Source organism: Pseudophryne corroboree, chromosome 2, assembly GCF_028390025.1.
Source record: "Pseudophryne corroboree isolate aPseCor3 chromosome 2, aPseCor3.hap2, whole genome shotgun sequence".
Classification (NCBI taxonomy): Eukaryota; Metazoa; Chordata; class Amphibia; order Anura; family Myobatrachidae; genus Pseudophryne; species Pseudophryne corroboree.
In genome coordinates, this window is record NC_086445.1 from 994,987,574 (window position 1) to 995,005,211 (window position 17,638).

General features: G+C 46.4%; 1 protein-coding gene across 3 annotated transcripts in view; it reads right to left on the reverse strand.

The window, feature by feature from the left end:
- Window positions 1–744: 744 nt before the first annotated feature.
- TMEM50B (transmembrane protein 50B) overlaps window positions 745–17,638 on the reverse strand; it is a 37,143-nt gene continuing 20,249 nt past the window's right edge. The window contains exons 4-8 of one of the 3 annotated variants that reach the window (XM_063956469.1): window positions 7,792–7,859; window positions 7,506–7,598; window positions 5,720–5,777; window positions 4,396–4,581; window positions 745–3,425 (exon numbers count right to left, since the gene is read on the reverse strand). In XM_063956469.1, the coding sequence (XP_063812539.1) occupies window positions 4,413–4,581; window positions 5,720–5,777; window positions 7,506–7,598; window positions 7,792–7,859 (388 nt within the window). In that variant the 3' untranslated portion in view covers window positions 745–3,425; window positions 4,396–4,412. Of the gene's footprint in view, window positions 3,426–4,395; window positions 4,585–5,719; window positions 5,778–7,505; window positions 7,599–7,791; window positions 7,860–17,638 lie in introns of all 3 variants that reach the window. The other 2 variants (XM_063956468.1, XM_063956470.1) reach the window with 2 other exon arrangements.

The window sequence follows — 17,638 nt, forward strand, 5'->3', positions numbered from 1 at the left end:
ATATTTATATTATGGCGGGGGATTTTTGCACATATATAGTTTATTAGACTATATTATGTGCTGTTCGCCATGAAGGTACTCTAATTGCAGCCCAGGGCGCCCCCCCCCCAGCGCCCTGCACCCATCAGTGACCGGAGTATGTGGTGTGCATAGGGAGCAATGGCGCACAGCTGCAGTGCTGTGCGCTACCTTAATGAAGACCGGAGTCTTCAGCCGCCGATTTCCAGGATGTTCTTCTTGCTTCTGGCTCTGCAAGGGGGACGGCGGCGCGGCTCCGGGACCGGACGACCGAGGCTGGGCCTGTGTTCGATCCCTCTGGAGCTAATGGTGTCCAGTAGCCTAGAAGCCCAAGCTAGCTGCAAGCAGGTAGGTTCGCTTCTCTCCCCTAAGTCCCTCGTAGCAGTGAGTCTGTTGCCAGCAGATCTCACTGAAAATAAAAAACCTAACAAATACTTTCTTTACTAGAAGCTCAGGAGAGCCCCTAGTGTGCAACCAGCTCGAGCCGGGCACATATTCTAACTGAGGTCTGGAGGAGGGGCATAGAGGGAGGAGCCAGTGCACACCAGATATAGTACCTAATCTTTCTTTAAAGAGTGCCCAGTCTCCTGCGGAGCCCGTCTATTCCCCATGGTCCTTACGGAGTACCCAGCATCCACTAGGACGTCAGGGAAAATAGGTTTAGTATTGGCGTTTACTACAGGTATTGTATAACACTCTGCTATTATAAAAGAGCACAGACACAAATTGTCATTCATATAGGTTTATTATACAGTGAATTTGTCAGCACAAAATAATTACTTCAAGAGCTTTCAGATCACAGGAATCCACTCCGGGGCTTCATATCCTGTTACCGCTCTCAAGGCCAAACAACAAGACCACACTAAGGGGCCATTCTCCGCCTTGTTGCATGGTGGCCCAGACAGACCGGCTAACCTTTTAAAAGCAGAAGTACCAAGTTTTAAAATAAGGGAACTTTAATTTTTTTCTCATATGCACTGTATTAGAACAGCAGAGATATGATACAGTCCTTTATCACACTGTCAGTACTGGTGCTGTATACTAGGGGCAGATGGCCAGTGGCACCCCAGCTGCTGTGTAACTACACATCCCAGCATGCCCTGCCTCAGTTTTAGCATGACCTAACAGCAAATCTGTGGCAGAACATGCTTAAATGTGTAGTTCCACAGCAGCTTGAGTGACAAACTCCTGCTGTATTATACTACTATTGTCTACATAGGTTTAGTAAACCTCCAACAAAAGCGCAGATAGCACTGTTACTGGAAGGTACTGCAACACATACATAGCTTCATATATATATATATAATTTTCTGAACGGATACTCCCTCTTTAGACACACAGGTAAAGTGCACAACTCAGGTACAAACCATTTTCTGAAGTGATACTCCCTCTTTAGACACACAGGTAAAGTGCACGACTCAGGTACAAACCATAGAGGAAGCCATTTTGTGGTAGACCAATATTCATAACAATGCATGTATGCAATGTGTGGCTAATGGTATCACTGAGGAATGAATATTGTCTCAGCCCATAAAATGGCTGCTCTCAGTGTCCAATGAAGTAAATACTGTGTACAGCATACAGCTACACTTTAAGGAACCCACAATCATATGACCAACCAGATTCCTTGTACATCAATGTGTGTGACCACTACAAAATGTCTACACTGGACACATCAAACCTGTTAGGATTCCCATCCACATACAAAATAAAATAATAATAAATCAGATCGGCAATCTGTGGCACATATTATATTTTGCTTTCCTCAGATTATAAAATTCCTTGTCTGGTAACCAGTATCCTAATTATGGCATAAGTCATATTGTGACCGCTACTTGACGCTCATCACCTCATAACAAAAAAAACAACCACTTTTGAGTTAAATTTCAAGCAATGTTTGTACTTCAAAATATGTGTGCATCAGTAGTACAATTCAGAAAGCCATATTCAGTGCATTAAACTAGTATTCTATATGTCATGCATAATGAACAGTGCTTTGCGGTGAAACGCGTAAAACAGATTGTCCAGTGTATTGGTGTACCAGGGTTTAATCGCTATGGGTCCCACTGCATGAACACGGACCACAGAAAACAGCATGCTCTTTTCACGTAGACTTGTGTGTAATGTCTTTTTGTGAGCAAGGCGAAATTATCACTACTGCAGCGATACACTAAAGTGCGAGAGCGACATACCCCATTATCCTAATATGGCTCGTGTTAACAACAAACAACCCCCCACAGCCAGGAAGTCACAATACTTGAAAATATTCTATTGCTGGGGGAGCTTCCATGCAAAGCCAGAAAGTGAGGTAATATTACTTGACCCATTTACATTCATTCAGTAAAATATAAGAATTACGTAAAAGCAGTCTTAAAAACAATATTTTACAGTATATTATCTAAAAAGCCATGTATTCACATAAATAAAAGATTTTCTTAATTCATGGCAGCATGTAAATGGGAAAATTGATAGAACAATGATTTTCTGTTCCTTCCTAAATTCAGTTTGCACTTGATGGGTTCAATTACACCAGCAGGGGGCAGGGTTCCCTATTGTGTTTTTGCACTTGATATTCCCATTTGGGTCATCAACGTTGCTGCGTTAGTCAGGGTGTCCTATTAATCTGGGGATGAGAACGATTCAGGTTACAAGAGTGAGATTTTCGTGGTTCAATGCAGGGTGATGAAAAATGAATAGCTCAAGAAGTAATGGCTATTTTAAGCTAACTATTAACAAACATCTGAATAAAAAAATAAATATATTTTTTATCTTCTGAATACCTGCACCTCTGTTTCCAGCTATTAAAATTCACACTGTTGCAACATTTGCAGAATTATGACAAGCAGAAAATCCTGGGAACGCAACCGATTTGTTTAAAATGTCATCTATACGTCATGTCTGAAGCCAGTTTCAGCTAAGCCTCTCTCAACCCCTCCCTTGCTGCTGACTGGCCTATTACAATAGACCATGGCAAGTGGGCAGGTCCTTGTCGAAAACAAAACGGGGCGGGCGAGGGGGAGGGGTCTCAACTTCTCACACCCTAAAACTAGAATATGGGGCATGGGTTGTACAAACTAAATCCGTGCAGAAACATCTCCAGAACAATGAGCAACATGGCATCGGAGATTTGGCGTATAAATTACCTCTGACCCCTGTGACAGAGATTGGGATGACTTGGAATAACCGCATCATGCATCGTTAAAGAAAGGAATCTCTACAGAAAGCAGAAAACACAAAATAATCCCATTCACCAGGTCTAATGCAGATTGCGCTGGCAATGAGTAAAACAGGTTATTGATATGTACAAAACTTAACCAGCAACAAAATAGGATAGAACATTTAGAACGCAGTGGGCTCGGTTTCAGGACCATAATTCTTCTGTTCTTCCAAACTTGTAGATGAGGGTGCTGCATAAAATGAAAGAAAGAAGGAGATTAATAACAGGATGCCTGTGGTATAACCGCCATGGAGTCAGACAGACATAGGGGTATATTCAATTGATGTCGAATTACGGCGTGGATTCATCAGTTTTTGGATTCAACACTATTCAACAGCCGAAACCCTCCACCCTGGACCCTGAATTTGACAAATTCAATTAAAAACGGATTCGACACGCCCTCTGTCGAAAACGGACCAATCGTCGAACAGTGGGCGGCCTGGATTCGACTTCCTGCCGTTTGGAATCATATAATAGGATATAAAAAAAATAGGATATATATGTTGGAAAACGCAGGGATTGTCCTAAAAAAAACGATTCCACAAGAGAGCTGCTGCTCGTCTCCCTGAAGTCTCAAAAACGGGAGTGAGGAGAGAGGAGTGGCTTTGGAGAAGTGTATCCTGGGTAAAACTGTGGAATCATGGGTACATTTCCCTCAGCCGAGTACAGGAAAAAAAAATCTTTAAAAAAATCGAATATATAATACTGTGGGTCATAAATAGATAAACCAAGTAGATAATCCCTTCAAATATAAATAGATATGCTATTAGAAATCAAAAAAGCATCAAAAAATAAAAGTATTTAAGATTTCTTATCAGCTCACGCCAGAAAAAGTAGGCGCAATGAAATTGACGAAATGAATGTCGAAAAGCACTGATGTCGAATCGACATTCTTCAATTGAATATATTTTTGTCGAAATGCCGCATTTTTAACATTACAGACATGAAATTGTCGAATAGTCAAAAGTCGAAACTGAAACGACAGGTTTTTTGTCGATAAGCCCCGTATTGAATTGTCGAATCCGATTCGACATGTTTTTTTGGTCGAAAAAGACCAGTTTTTCGACAATTTAAGTAATTCGACATCAATTGAATATACCCCATAGAGGGCCAGATGTACTAAGCTTTGAAAAGTGATAAATTTCACAGTGATAACGTACCAACCAATCAGCTTCTGTCATTTTTCAAACCCGGTCGCCCCATCTGAGTGGTGGGATGCATGTTGCATGTAGTGGGCATATTTTTGGCCATTAAGAACACGTAGCCAGTTAGGTGTAATGTAGCCTAATGGTCCAGAAGCATTGTCTAGAAGAACTGCAGTGCTCAGGCAACCTGTGGCTCCCCGGCTGCTATGGAACAACAAGTCCCAGATTACTACATAAGCCAGAGAGCCACAGTTTGAACATTTTATAATCATTTGTAATCTCAACTATTGACTGATTTCTATTATGCAGATACACACTAAATAAATACATCATAAACCAGGAGCGGGGCCGATGCCCTCTGGCTCACAGGACATGCTACGACAACATCTACAACAGCTGGCAAGCCACAGGGCGCATGAAGGGCCCACCGGGGGATGCAACGGTAGGAGCCCATATTTTGGGTTGTGGCCAGTCTCCAGAGGGGGTGTGGCCAGCTGCCACAGAGGCTGGGCTAATTATTAGAGAGAGTGTATGGTCTGGGCCCCTTGATAAATCTATATAGTAAATGCTGATAGTCCATGCATGATAATGTACCAGATTAATAACCGCAATGCACTATAGAAAATACACCATAGTAATGTGCAGTATAAGGTAACATTTATAATGTATAATTCAAGTGCACAGTCTGAAACCTGATCCTTAAAGCAGGTGGTGGGCCCCCAGGCAGTGGGGCCCACCGGTGGTTTCCCCTGTACCCCGGTATGCCAGTCCAACCCTGCCCATGCTACAGGATAAACCTAATATATAGGGGACATAATAAAACAAATGTTACCCATACAAACCAATGAGATCCAGTAACTGGTCATGTGCAGTTTAGAAAATAATGGCAGACTCTGGTTGCTATGGTGAATAAACCTCTTCCTACAGCACGGAAGCACTTTTTTATATTACAGGGAAATACATTTAGAATAATGCTGGTTATGCAGGGCCTCTATGTATTACAACTGGTCAATGACTGTTGCTATTGCCTGGACCTCTGCGTGGGTGAAGATGGTCACATCTGGGAAGCCAAGTTATTAATGTGCAGAGGATGAGTGAGGTAAACTGGGACAGAATTACCAGAGAAAGTACTCTATTCATGAAGCAGTGATAAGAGTGGAGAAGTGAGACTGTGGAGAAGTTGTCCATGGCAACCAATCAGCTGCTCCGTACATTTGTATATTATGCAAATTATAAATGTTATTTCAATGCTGATTGGTTGCTATGGGCAACTTCTCCACTGGTTCACTGCTTTATGAATAGACCCCAAAGTACGAAACGATCACAATTCCCAACTTACCTAAAAAATATCAGAGCATTCTGGAAAAACACCGCCAGCCCGGGGTAGACGTTGACCTCTACAGAAAACAAAGAGCAGTAATCAGCACAAGGGATATGGACAGCTCCTCTGCTAGCAACAGGGGATAACGTGAAATAATGTGGGTTTAGCGGCTGTGATAAATCTGAACCACGACACCATCCGGCAATACAGAGCATGCGCAAACATGTAATCCCATGTAACACGAATCAGTCATAGAAACACTTATTGCAGGCATTCCCAACCACGGTCCTCAAGGCACACCAACAGGGCAGGTTTTAGTGATATCCAGGCTGCAGCACAGATGGTTAAATCAAAATAACTAAGGTACTAATTAAGTCACCTGTGCTGAAGCCTGGATATCACTAAAACCTGCACTGTTGGTGTGCCTTGAGGACTGCGGTTGGGAATGCCTGACTTATTGTATAGCAGGGATGGGGAACCTTCGGCCCTGCAGCTGCTGTTGAACTACACATACCAGCATGCTTTGCAACAGTTTTAGCATGGCCAATAGCAAAACTGTAGCAAGGCATGCTGGTATGTGTAGTTCAACAACAGCTGGAGGGCCGAGGGTTCCCCATCCCTGTTGTATAGTGAAGAGAAGCAGTGTCCAAATACATGAAGATCAATATATTTATACGTGTTAGTGGGAATTTAAATCTATAACGTTATTCCATATTTTGTCTCATGTAGGCATTAAAAAGGTGTAATATTCCTCATATAAGACTTCACGTAGTACTATGATGCTATGAGTAAGCCTAGGATACGGTATCCCAACAGTCAGAACACAGAAAGCGGCGTCCAAGCAGTTAGAATCCCGACACTTTTTGAAAGATAAACTAACACTACCCCTTACCCTCTCCCTAATCCTTCCTACCTGCAGCCTCACCCTAACTCTACCGCCAGGGCCTAACCCAAACCTTCCCTACCTACAGCCTAACCCTAACCTTCCTACCCAGAGCCTAACCCTCCCCCCACAGCCTAACCCTAATCTTCCATACCCACACCCTAACCCTCCCCACAGCCTAACCCTAACCTTCCATACCCACACCCTAACCCTCCTCTCCTGCTGCCTAACCCTTACCCTCTCCTCCTGCTGCCTAACCCTCACCCTCTCCTCCTGCTGTCTAACCCTTACCCTCCCCTCCTGCTGTCCAACCCTTACCCTCCCCTCCTGCTGCCTAACCCTTACCCTCCCCTCCTGCTGCCTAACCCTTACCCTCCCCTCCTGCTGCCTAACCCTCCCCTCCTGCTGCCTAACCCTAACTCTCCCCCCAGTGCCTAACCCTAACCTTCCCCTCACAGCCAAATCTTCCCTGGCATACTACCGTTTGATATTCTGGCTGTCGGAATTCCGTTTTCGGTCTTCAGACCGCCAGCATTCTGAATGTCGGGATGCCAAATACATCCCGTAAGAACTATTGCTTGGGGACTATGATATAGGGGTATATTTAATAAGCCTTGGATGGAGATAAAGTAGAGAGAGATAAAGTACCAGCCAAGCAGCTCCAAGTTGTAATTTTTCAAACACAGCCTGTAACATGGCAGTTAGGGGCTGATTGGTTGGTACTTTATCTCTGTCCATGGCTTAGTAAATAGATCACATATTGCCTGATTCCGATGTGGCCACAGGTCAAGCACGACTGCAAATACTCACAAATTCTTAAGTGCAAAAACACGCAAATGCCAGTGTAAGCGTTCCTCTTGTGCATCAACGTGACACGGACTGGGCAAACCTGAGATGGGACAAGACAACTGGGACACTCACCTTGTGTGACATAGGCCCCAAAGAGGATCCACATAGAAGCGATAAGTGATCCGAACATCATCATGAAGCCAATGAATAGCCAGATCCGTGCTCCTGTGAGACAGAGGTGACGTTATTGCACAACATGACGGATTTAGATGGTAATCAGTGCGCACTAACTACCTACTGACAGGACAGTCTGTGGGCAGAGCTAGAACGTAACAGGCTGAATACTGGATCAGGCTGCGATGTGTGCTGGGGAGCAGAACGTACACTCTGGCAGGAATACCAAGACCACACTACTGACCTGTTCTTCCCAAGCAGCCATCGCTGTAACTGTCTCCTCGCACCTGCGCGTTGGACACAGCGTTTATCCTGTCAGGACAGAGGACAAGTCCGTTACTTGTGGAAATAATCCCAAGAGGATGCTTACTAAATCCGGTTACTGCCTTTGGCAAAACATACACAACACAAGAATCATTGTGGGAGGAAACAGAGCGTTAGAGAGATGAACACAGACCATGCACCAGCATACAGCCCTAACATGGATAAATAATAATCGTAATAATCTTATATATATATATATATATATATATATAATATAGCTATTCACCTTGACAAAGGGACGTGTTTGTCCCGAAACGTTGGGATTCATGTAGTGATTTCTTCAATACACCCGTTTGCTACAATAAGACCCTGAGTGCCGCTGATTGCTTTACTGCCTTTCGTCTAACTTATTTGTACCAGGGGGCACCGGGGCACATTGTTCTTCAACAGCGGGAGTGCCAGTCCACGCTAGAACTGTGTGTGTGTGTGTATGTATGTATATATATATATTATATATATATATATATATATATATATATATATATATATATAAAATCAAACATATGAAATAATATACAGGCATGGGATTATCCAAGATGCTTAGCTTTTGTTTGTTTTTTTTTAAACTTAGTAAATATTTATTACGTTTGCAAGAAAATGACTTTTAAGGTGGGTACACACTAGTAGATATATCTGCAGATCAATTGATCTGCAGATATATCTATGGACGGATCGGGCAGTGTGCTGTGCATACACACTGCCCGATCTGTCGGGGACTGACGTCATGAACTGGGCGGGCGTGTACACACGCCAGCCCAGTTCAGCTGTCAATCACCGCCGGCAACCGCAGCGTGTGCACGGGCGGTCGGCCGACCGCCCGGTACACACACAGCGACGTGCCAATATATCGGTAGATATATTGGCCGTCGGCTGTGCTGCGCGGCCGACGCGATACGTCTGTGAACGACAGAGTTCGCATACGTATCGGCCGTACACACTGGCCGATGGTCCCGCGATATATCGGCCGTTCAAGAGAACGGCCGATATATCGACCAGTGTGTACGGGCCTTTAGGCTGGGGCCACACATAGCGGCCAATCGGGACCCGGTTGGCCGGAAGGAGACTACACATGGCCACCTATGCAGGCGTCCACACATGTGCCAGATCCGACCGTAGCATGCTGCGGTTGGGCCAGATGACAGGACGGCGGGATTTCAATGTGAACATATGCATTTCAATGTATGTGTTCACACAGTGCGGCTGTGCTGCAATGTGTTCAATTGAAATCCTTTGCGTCACTGGCCGGATACTGTTCTGCGGCATCCCGCAGAACAAGATCCGTGTGCACACAAAACCCCCCTCCCGGCCAAGCGGTGCCCGTTCAGCAGGACCCTCTTGGCTGCTATGTGTGATCCCAGCCTTAATATCAGAAGTAAAACAACAAAGAACTAAAAAGGGGTCATAAGGCTCTCGCAGGCATAAGTTGCACAAACACTCAAAAAAGCTTAGCATATGAGCACTGGATAATAGGATTTTAATTAAAAAATCTTTTTCTCGTAGTCCGTAGAGGATGCTGGGGTCCACATTAGTACCATGGGGTATAGACGGGTCCACCAGGAGCCACTGGCACTTTAAGAGTTTGAGAGTGCGGGCTGGCTCCTCCCTCTATGCCCCTCCTACCAGACTCAGTTTAGAAACTGTGCCAGAGGAGACGGACAACTTCGAGAGAAGGATTTAACACAGATAGTGGCAAGATTCATACCAGCTCACACATACAGGCACGTCAAGCTAACTAGCTTGAAAAACTCAGCAACTGCTGAAACATTACTTACCAAGTAACAATGCAGTACATAACTAAACAAAGTTGTACTGGACCAGATAACGGTTGCAGGAAAATGAAGCGCTGGGCGGGCGCCCAGCATCCTCTACGGACTACGAGAAAAGGATTTACCGGTAGGTAATTAAAATCCTATTTTCTCTTATGTACTAGAGGATGCTGGGGTCCACATTAGTACCATGCGGATGTACTAAAGCTCCCAGAACGGGAAGAAGAGCGCAGAGGCTCCTGCAGAACTGATTGACTGAATGTCAGATCATCAGAGGCCAAAGTATCGAACTTGTAGAACTTCGCAAACATGTTCGACCCAGACTAAGTTGCCGCTCTGCAAAGTTGTAACACAGAGACGGGAACCCCGGGCAGCCGCCCAGGAAGACCCCACTTTACGAGTAGAGTGGCGCTTAACAGATTTTGGACACGGCAATCCTGCCATAGAATAAGCATGCTGGATAGTGAACCTGATCCAGCGAGATATAGTCTGCTTTGAAGCAGGACACCTAATTTTCTTGGAATCATACAGGACAAACACAGAGTCCGATTTCCTGTGACGAGCAGTCCTCTTCACATAGATCTTCAAAGCCCTCACAACATCCAAGGACTTTGACGAAAATTGAGGAGTCAGTAGCCACTGGCACCACAATAGGTTGGTTGACATGAAATGCCGACACAACCTTTGGAAGAAACTGCTGACGTGTCTGGAGCTCAGCTCTATCTTCGTGGAATATCAAGTAAGGGCTTTTACAGGACAAAGCCCCCAATTCCGACACGTCTAGCAGAAGCTAAGGCCAACAACGTGACAGCCTTCCATGTAAGAAATATGACCTCAACCTCCTGTAGAGGCTCAAACCAGTCCGACTGGAGGAACTGCAACACCACACGTTAAGGTCCCAAGGTGCCGTAGGCAGTACAAAGGGAGGTTGAATGTGCAGAACTCCCTACAAAAAGGTCTGAACCTCAGGGAGAGCAGCCAATTGTTTGTGGTAGAAAATGGATAGGGACAAAATCTGGACCTTCACAGATCCCAACCTTAGGCCCATATCCACACCTGCTTGCAGGAAAAGGAGGAAACGTCCCACTTGAAACTCCACCGTAGGAAACTTCTTGGACTCACATCAAGAGACATATTTCTTCCAAATACGATGGTAATTCTTAGACGTTACCCCTTTCCTAGCCTGCATCAGGGTAGGAAGGACCTTCTTCGGAATGCCCTTCAGAGCAAGTATCAGGCGTTCAACTTCCATGCCGTCAAACGTAGCCGCGGTAAGTCTTGATAGACGAACGGCCCCTGCTGCAGCAGGTCCTCCCGAAGAGGCCACGGCTCTTCCGGCAAGAGATTCAGAAGGTCTGCGTACCAAGCCCGCCTTGGCTAATCTGGAGCAATGAGGATCGCTTGAACTCTTGTTCTCCTTACGAGCTTTAGAACTCTTGGAATGAGTGGAAGTGGAGTAAACACGTACACCGACTGGAACACCCACGGAGACACCAGGGCGTCCACTGCCACTGCTTGTGGGTCCCTCGACCTGGAACAATAGCGTTGAAGCTTCTTGTTGAGACGAGAGGCCATCATATCTATTTTGGGTAACCCCCAAAGGTCTGTTATTTCCTTTGAACACCTCCGGATGGAGACCCCACTCCCCTGGATGGAGATCGTGTCTGCTGAGGAAGTCTGCTTCCCAGTTGTCCACTCCCGGAATGAAGATTGCCAACGCGTGTTTTTCTGCCAAGAGGATGATTCTCGTCACCTCTGACATTGCAGCTCTGCTCTTTGTTCCGGCCTATCGGTTTATGTAAGCCACCGTTGTTACATTGTCCGACTGTACTTGAATGGCCCGATCTCTTAGAAGATGAGCCGCCTGAAGAAGACCATTGTAGACAGCTCTTAATTCCAGGAGGTTGATCGGCAGGCCGGCTTCCAGACTTGACCACCTTCCTTGGAAGGTTTCACCTTGAGTGACTGCGCCCCAGCCCCGAAGGCTCGCATCCGTGGTTAGAAGGACTCAGTCCTGAATCCCGAACCTGCGGCCCTTCAGAAGGTGAGGCAATTGGAGCCACCAGAGGAGTGAAATCCTGGCCTTTGGTGACAGACGAATTCTCTGGTGCATGTGGAGATGAGATCCTGAACACTTGTCCAGGAGATCCAGTTGGAAGGCCCGAGCATGGAACCTCCCGTACTAGAGAGCCTTGTAAGAGGCCACCATCTTTCCCAAAAGGCGAATGCATTGATGAACCGACACCCGGGCTGGCTTCAGGACATTTCGGAACATTGTTTATATCACCAACGCCTTTTCCTGCAGAAGAAACACCCTCTGCACTTCTATGTCGAGGATCATACCCAAAAAAGACAACCTCTGGGTTGGTTCCAAATGTGATTTTGGAAGGTTCAGAATCCAACTGTGGAGTCCGTGTAGGTGGGTTGTGAGAACAATGGACTACAACAGCTTCTCCTTGGACGATGCCTTTATCAGCAGATCGTCCAGATATGGAATGATGTTCACCCCTTGTTTGCGGAGGAGAATCATCATCTCTGCCATCACCTTGGTGAACACCCTCGGTGCTGTTGAGAGGCCGAATGGCAGGGCCTGGAACTGGAAACGACAGTCCAGTAATGCGAAACGAAGATAAGCCTGATGCGGCAGCCAAATCGGAATGTGGAGGTACGCATCCTTGATATCCAGAGAGACCAGGTATTCCCTCTCTTCCAAACCTGATATCACCGCCCGGAGAGACTCCATTTTGAACTTGAACTCCTTTGGAAAGGGGTTCAGTGATTTTAGGTTCAGAATGGGCCTGACCGAACCATCTGGTTTCGGTACCACGAAAAGGTTTGAATAGTAACCTGTGGTTTGCAAATGAGGAGGAACTGGCACAATGACCTGTGCCTCCACCAACTTCTGGACAGCCTCTTGTAGGACAGTTCTGTCTGCCAGTACAACTGGAAAGACTGATTTGAAAAATCGGTGAGGAGGGAAGATTCTGAAATTCCAGCCTGTATCCCTGGGACACAATATCTATCACCCAGGGATTCAGGCCGGACGATACCCAGACGCGACTCAACTGTCTGAGTCTCGCTCCCACTGGCCCCACCTCCAGGCCGCACGGTCCACCGTCACGCGGAGGACTTTGGCGTACCTGAAACAGGCTTTTGTTCCTGGGAACCTGCAGCAGCAGGTTTCTTGGATTTAACTCGACCACCCCTAAAGAAGGTGTTGGACGGTTTGGCCTTTCTAGGCTTGTTAGGCCAAAAGGACTGTGATGCTGATGAAGAGAAGGATTTCTTCGAAGCAGGTGCAGCTGAGGGAAGGAACGGAGACTTACCCGCTGTAGCCGAGGATATCCACGCATCCAAAGCTTCCCCAAAGAGAGCCTGACCTGTGTAGGGTAGGGACTCCACACTTTTCCTGGATTCCGTGTCGGCCGACCACTGGCGCAGCCACAGTCCCAGACGAGCTGAAACAGACATGGAAGAGATTCCCGCAGCCATGGAACCCAGGTCTTTCATGGATTCTGCCATAAAACCTGCTGAATCGTGAATGTTACGCAAAAACAGTTCAACATCACCCTTTATCCATCGTATCTAAATCCTCAAGTAAGGTGCCTGACCACTTTACTATAGCTTTTGCAATCCATGCACTAGCAATAGTGGGACGTAATATGGCCCCCGAAGCGGTGTACATTGATTTAAGTGTATTATCAATTTTATGATCAACCCGGCTCCTTTAAGGCGGTAGATCCCGGACCAGGGAAAACCACCTTTTTTGAATCTGGACACAGATGCGTCAACAATTGGCGGGTTTTCCCATTTTTTTCTATCCTCCTCAGGGAAAGGGAACGCCACCTGGACCCTTTTAGGGATCTGGAATTTTTTCTCAGGGTTTTCCCATGCTTTCTCAAATATAGCATTTAATTCCTTTGACGCAGGGAAGGTTAGCGAGGCTTTCTTATTTTCAGTGAAAAAAAGCCTCCTCAACCTGCTCAGGTGTGGTATCATTAATATTCAACACATCCCTGATAGCCTCTATCATCAATTGCAATAGAGGCAGACCACCGCAACACATCCCCATTACCGTCTGTGGTGTCAGAATCGGTATCCGTGTCATCTTGCATGACATGAACAAGCGCACGTTTGTGGGAGTATATAGCGGAGCGTCCTGAGGTACCAGAATCGGGCCATATTGCCATAGAGTTCTGTAATACCTGGCTTGCAGATTCATTACTTGCAACCCTGTCTGAAATCTGAGAAATCCAAGATTTGATAGAGGAAAACCACTCTGGTTACCTTGCTGGAATCTGTGCTAAACCAGTGCTATCCTGATTACATGGAATGGGATCATCCTGGCAGGACATATCCTCCGCAGCATATGACACAGTGTCCCTGGACATAGCTAAAGGAGACCACCAGACACTCCACCCCGCCCCCCCCCCCCCCCCCCCCCAAGAATGGCAAGAGAGACACAGAGATTAGAGCCAACTCACACAGCGCTTTTACCAAAGGGAGACCCCTTGTCAGCGCTGACTGTGCACCTTAATAGGATACACAGTCGTATTGCAGCCTCCTCCTCCTCCTCCCCCCCCCCCCCCTTCTACAACCCCCTGGTACAGTTTACAGATAGCTGGAGTTGCCGTGGAGGGACCGGTTTCTCCTGATCAGTGCTGTGCAGGCAGGAAAATGGCGTTGAACGCTGCTCGGTCCGCTCTGAGGAGAAGCTCCGCCCCCTTAATGGCGCTGTCTTCCCGCTCTTCCAAGATTATACTGGCCTGAGGATTTTGTGCTGGCTGAGATCCGAGGACCCCGACAGGCTTTCTGGTCAGTGTAGGGTTAAGGCGCCGACTCGGAGCCCCTCACACTGCCGCACCAAGTACCACTGCGCTCCTACCCTGTAGCCGCCATCTTCACATCGGCTCCCTGCTTGTTAGGGAGCCGATGACTCACTCGCCACACTTCAGCTCTCTAAAAGGGTGGCGGCATGCTGCTGGGGTGAGCGATCCCCTGTGGCGGGGAGCGATCTATCCCCTCAGGAGCTCAGTGTCCAGTCAGCAGAGACAGAAGCTCAGACCCCGCAGGGTGGACACTGCTCCCCCCCTTAGTCCCTCGCTGCAGCCAGGCTGTTGCCAGCAGCCTCCCTGTAAAATAAACTCTAAAATAAACTTTTCTAAAGAAGCTCAGTAGAGCTCCCCTAGCTGTGACCGGCTCCTCCGGGCACATTTTCTAAACTGAGTCTGGTAGGAGGGGCATAGAGGGAGGAGCCAGCCCAGACTCTCAAACTCTTAAAAGTGCCAATGGCTCCTGGTGGACCCATCTATACCCATGGTACTAATATGGACCCCAGCATCCTCTAGGACGTAAGAAAAATACAGGCAGGACGTTTGTATCTTTCTTGTGTAGCTCGCTGGGGCTCACCATTATAGGACATGCCTATTGGAGGTTTAACACTAAAAAGGTAAATTAAACCCTCCTCTAGCAAATACACATAACTACTACAACAAAGACAACTTGCTGTGCAGGTAATAGGAATGCCCATGAGTGGGAGGCAAAGTCATGTTCCCCAGCGAACCACACAATTAAGGGATTTATCAAGATACCGCAAATATCCCATTTTCCCACGCCTGGCTGTGGGGGAGTCAGGGCAATATCCCGAAGCAGCCTACCTGGGAACATGGACAAGAACAAAGCCAGGCAGATAATTATATCCAGTAGATCTTCAAAACACCATTGTCCTTGGCATGGTGACTCCCCTGCACCAAACTCCCACTGCCTTTTTTTAATTTTCATATTAAAAACCCTTTTTGAGAAGGTGATTATATGGGAGGTAGGGCAGGACAGCTACTGGGACAGCAACTATGGGCCTAATTCAGAGCTGATCGCAGCAGCAAATTTGTTAGCTAATGGGCAAAACCATGTGCACTGCAGGTGGGGCAGATGTAACATGTGCAGAGAGAGTTAGATTTGGGTGGGGTGTGTTCAAACTGAAATCTAAATTGCAGTGTAAAAATAAAGCAGCCAGTATTTACCTTGCACACAAACAATATACCCCACCCAAATCTAACTCTCTCTCTCTGCACATGTTATATCTGCCCCACCTGCAGTGCACATGGTTTTGCCCATTAGCTAACAAATTTGCTGTTGCGATCAGGTCTGAATTACCCCCCATGACAGTAACCTAGCCACCAATACATGACTCTTCCACAAACTATTGTATTGTGAGTGCTTTATAAAAGGTGCCTACACACTTGCCTAGAAAATGAACGTCATCCTTCATTTTCACCCTTCCTGAGCGACGTTGTTCACTTTCTCGGCAAGTGTGTATGCCGGTGACCGATGTGCGGCACAGCTGGTCATTACGACTCTTGGTGTTGGTTGTGCATGCATGCTCAATCTGGACTGTTGTCCAGGAGCTGCCTGAACTGCCGGGCCGCTGCGTGACGTCAGTGAGCGATATGAAGGGCCATATCGTTCAGTGTGTACGGCCTGCCGCCGACCGCCCGGCCGGGGAAACACTAGACGGCGTCACTCAGGGCAACGTCGTCTAGTGTGTATGCACCTTAACAGGTCACCAAAAGAGAGAAGAGAAGAAAAATAATGGCCTCTATACTGAATGGTTATTTTGCCAAAGACTATCACAGAAACTAGGAAAAGTCTTTTAACAAGGATATGTTTACACATTCATCACTTAATATTTGCATTATGCAAATACAAACGGAGAAACAAGTATATGTAGCAGGAATAAAAAAAGGGATATTTACGACTCAAGCACATTCCGTGAATATCTTAATGAATAATCTGTGTTCTGGGAATGCCATGCTATCAGCGCTGTTTGTTAAAGTCCACTTTCTCCTTCAGGGAAGTACAAGGTCATTGGCACACAGAGTAATATTTACTCCATAGAGCAGAATACTGGAAAGGCGAATAGAACCATTACTTGCACTTAAGAGTAGGAGCATGCCGTGTTTTGCCTGTATATACTAAATGTATTTATATTCTCAGTTGTCCATTACTTCAGTACTGTACAGAAATACTCCTTGCTATAACAAGGAACAGAAAGTAACCCATGTACGCTAGGATATTGCTGGAATTATCTGCATATTGACCCGAGATCTCAGCGAGTGTAGCCCCAAATGAACACCCGTGCTTGATAATGTGGGCAAAAGATGACGACTATGGGCTCGTGTATGTGGTTAAACCGATTAGTAAGTCACATATTTCACTCAGGGGCGAGATGTAATAGGGTCAGTAGTGTAGCCTAGGGGCAAGAACTAGTTATGACATTATTAGTGGAGAGGTATGACATCAGGGGAGATACATAATAGGTTCCGAGATCGCCGCAGCTTCCAGATGCAGACCGATTTTGCACGTTGTTTTAAAGGGGCAATCACAAGGCAAAACCATGACTCGTAAGTGCATGCCCATTTAAAAAAAACATCCAGGATTATCTGGCACCCCGCATCTCTGGCGATCTCTGACCGTATTACATAACGGTATCCGTTTGGATGGTCGACAGTCATTAGGTCGACCACTATTGGTCAACATTGACATGGTCGACATGGACACATGGTCGACACGTGAAAAGGTCGACACATGAAAAGGTCGACATGGATTTTTTATTTATTTTTTAAACAGATTTTTAACTTTTTCATACTTTATAATCCACATGGACTACGATTGGGGATAGTAACCTGTGTCGGGCACAGCGGTAGCGGAGCGAGGCACCTTGCCTGCAGCATGGTAGCAGAGCGAGGCACCTTACCCGCAGCATGGCAAGCGAAGCGAGCCATGCAAGGGAACGCGGTACACTAATTGGGGTTCCTGGTCACGTTACGGAAAAATGACACCAAAAACAGTTCCAAAATCCATGTCGACCTTTTCATGTGTCGACCATGCCAATGTCGACCAATAGTGGTCGACCTAATGACTGTCGACCATAACATGGTTGACCATTCATACCGGAACCTGACATATCGCCCCATATGTGAAGATGGCTGGATGTCAGAGGGC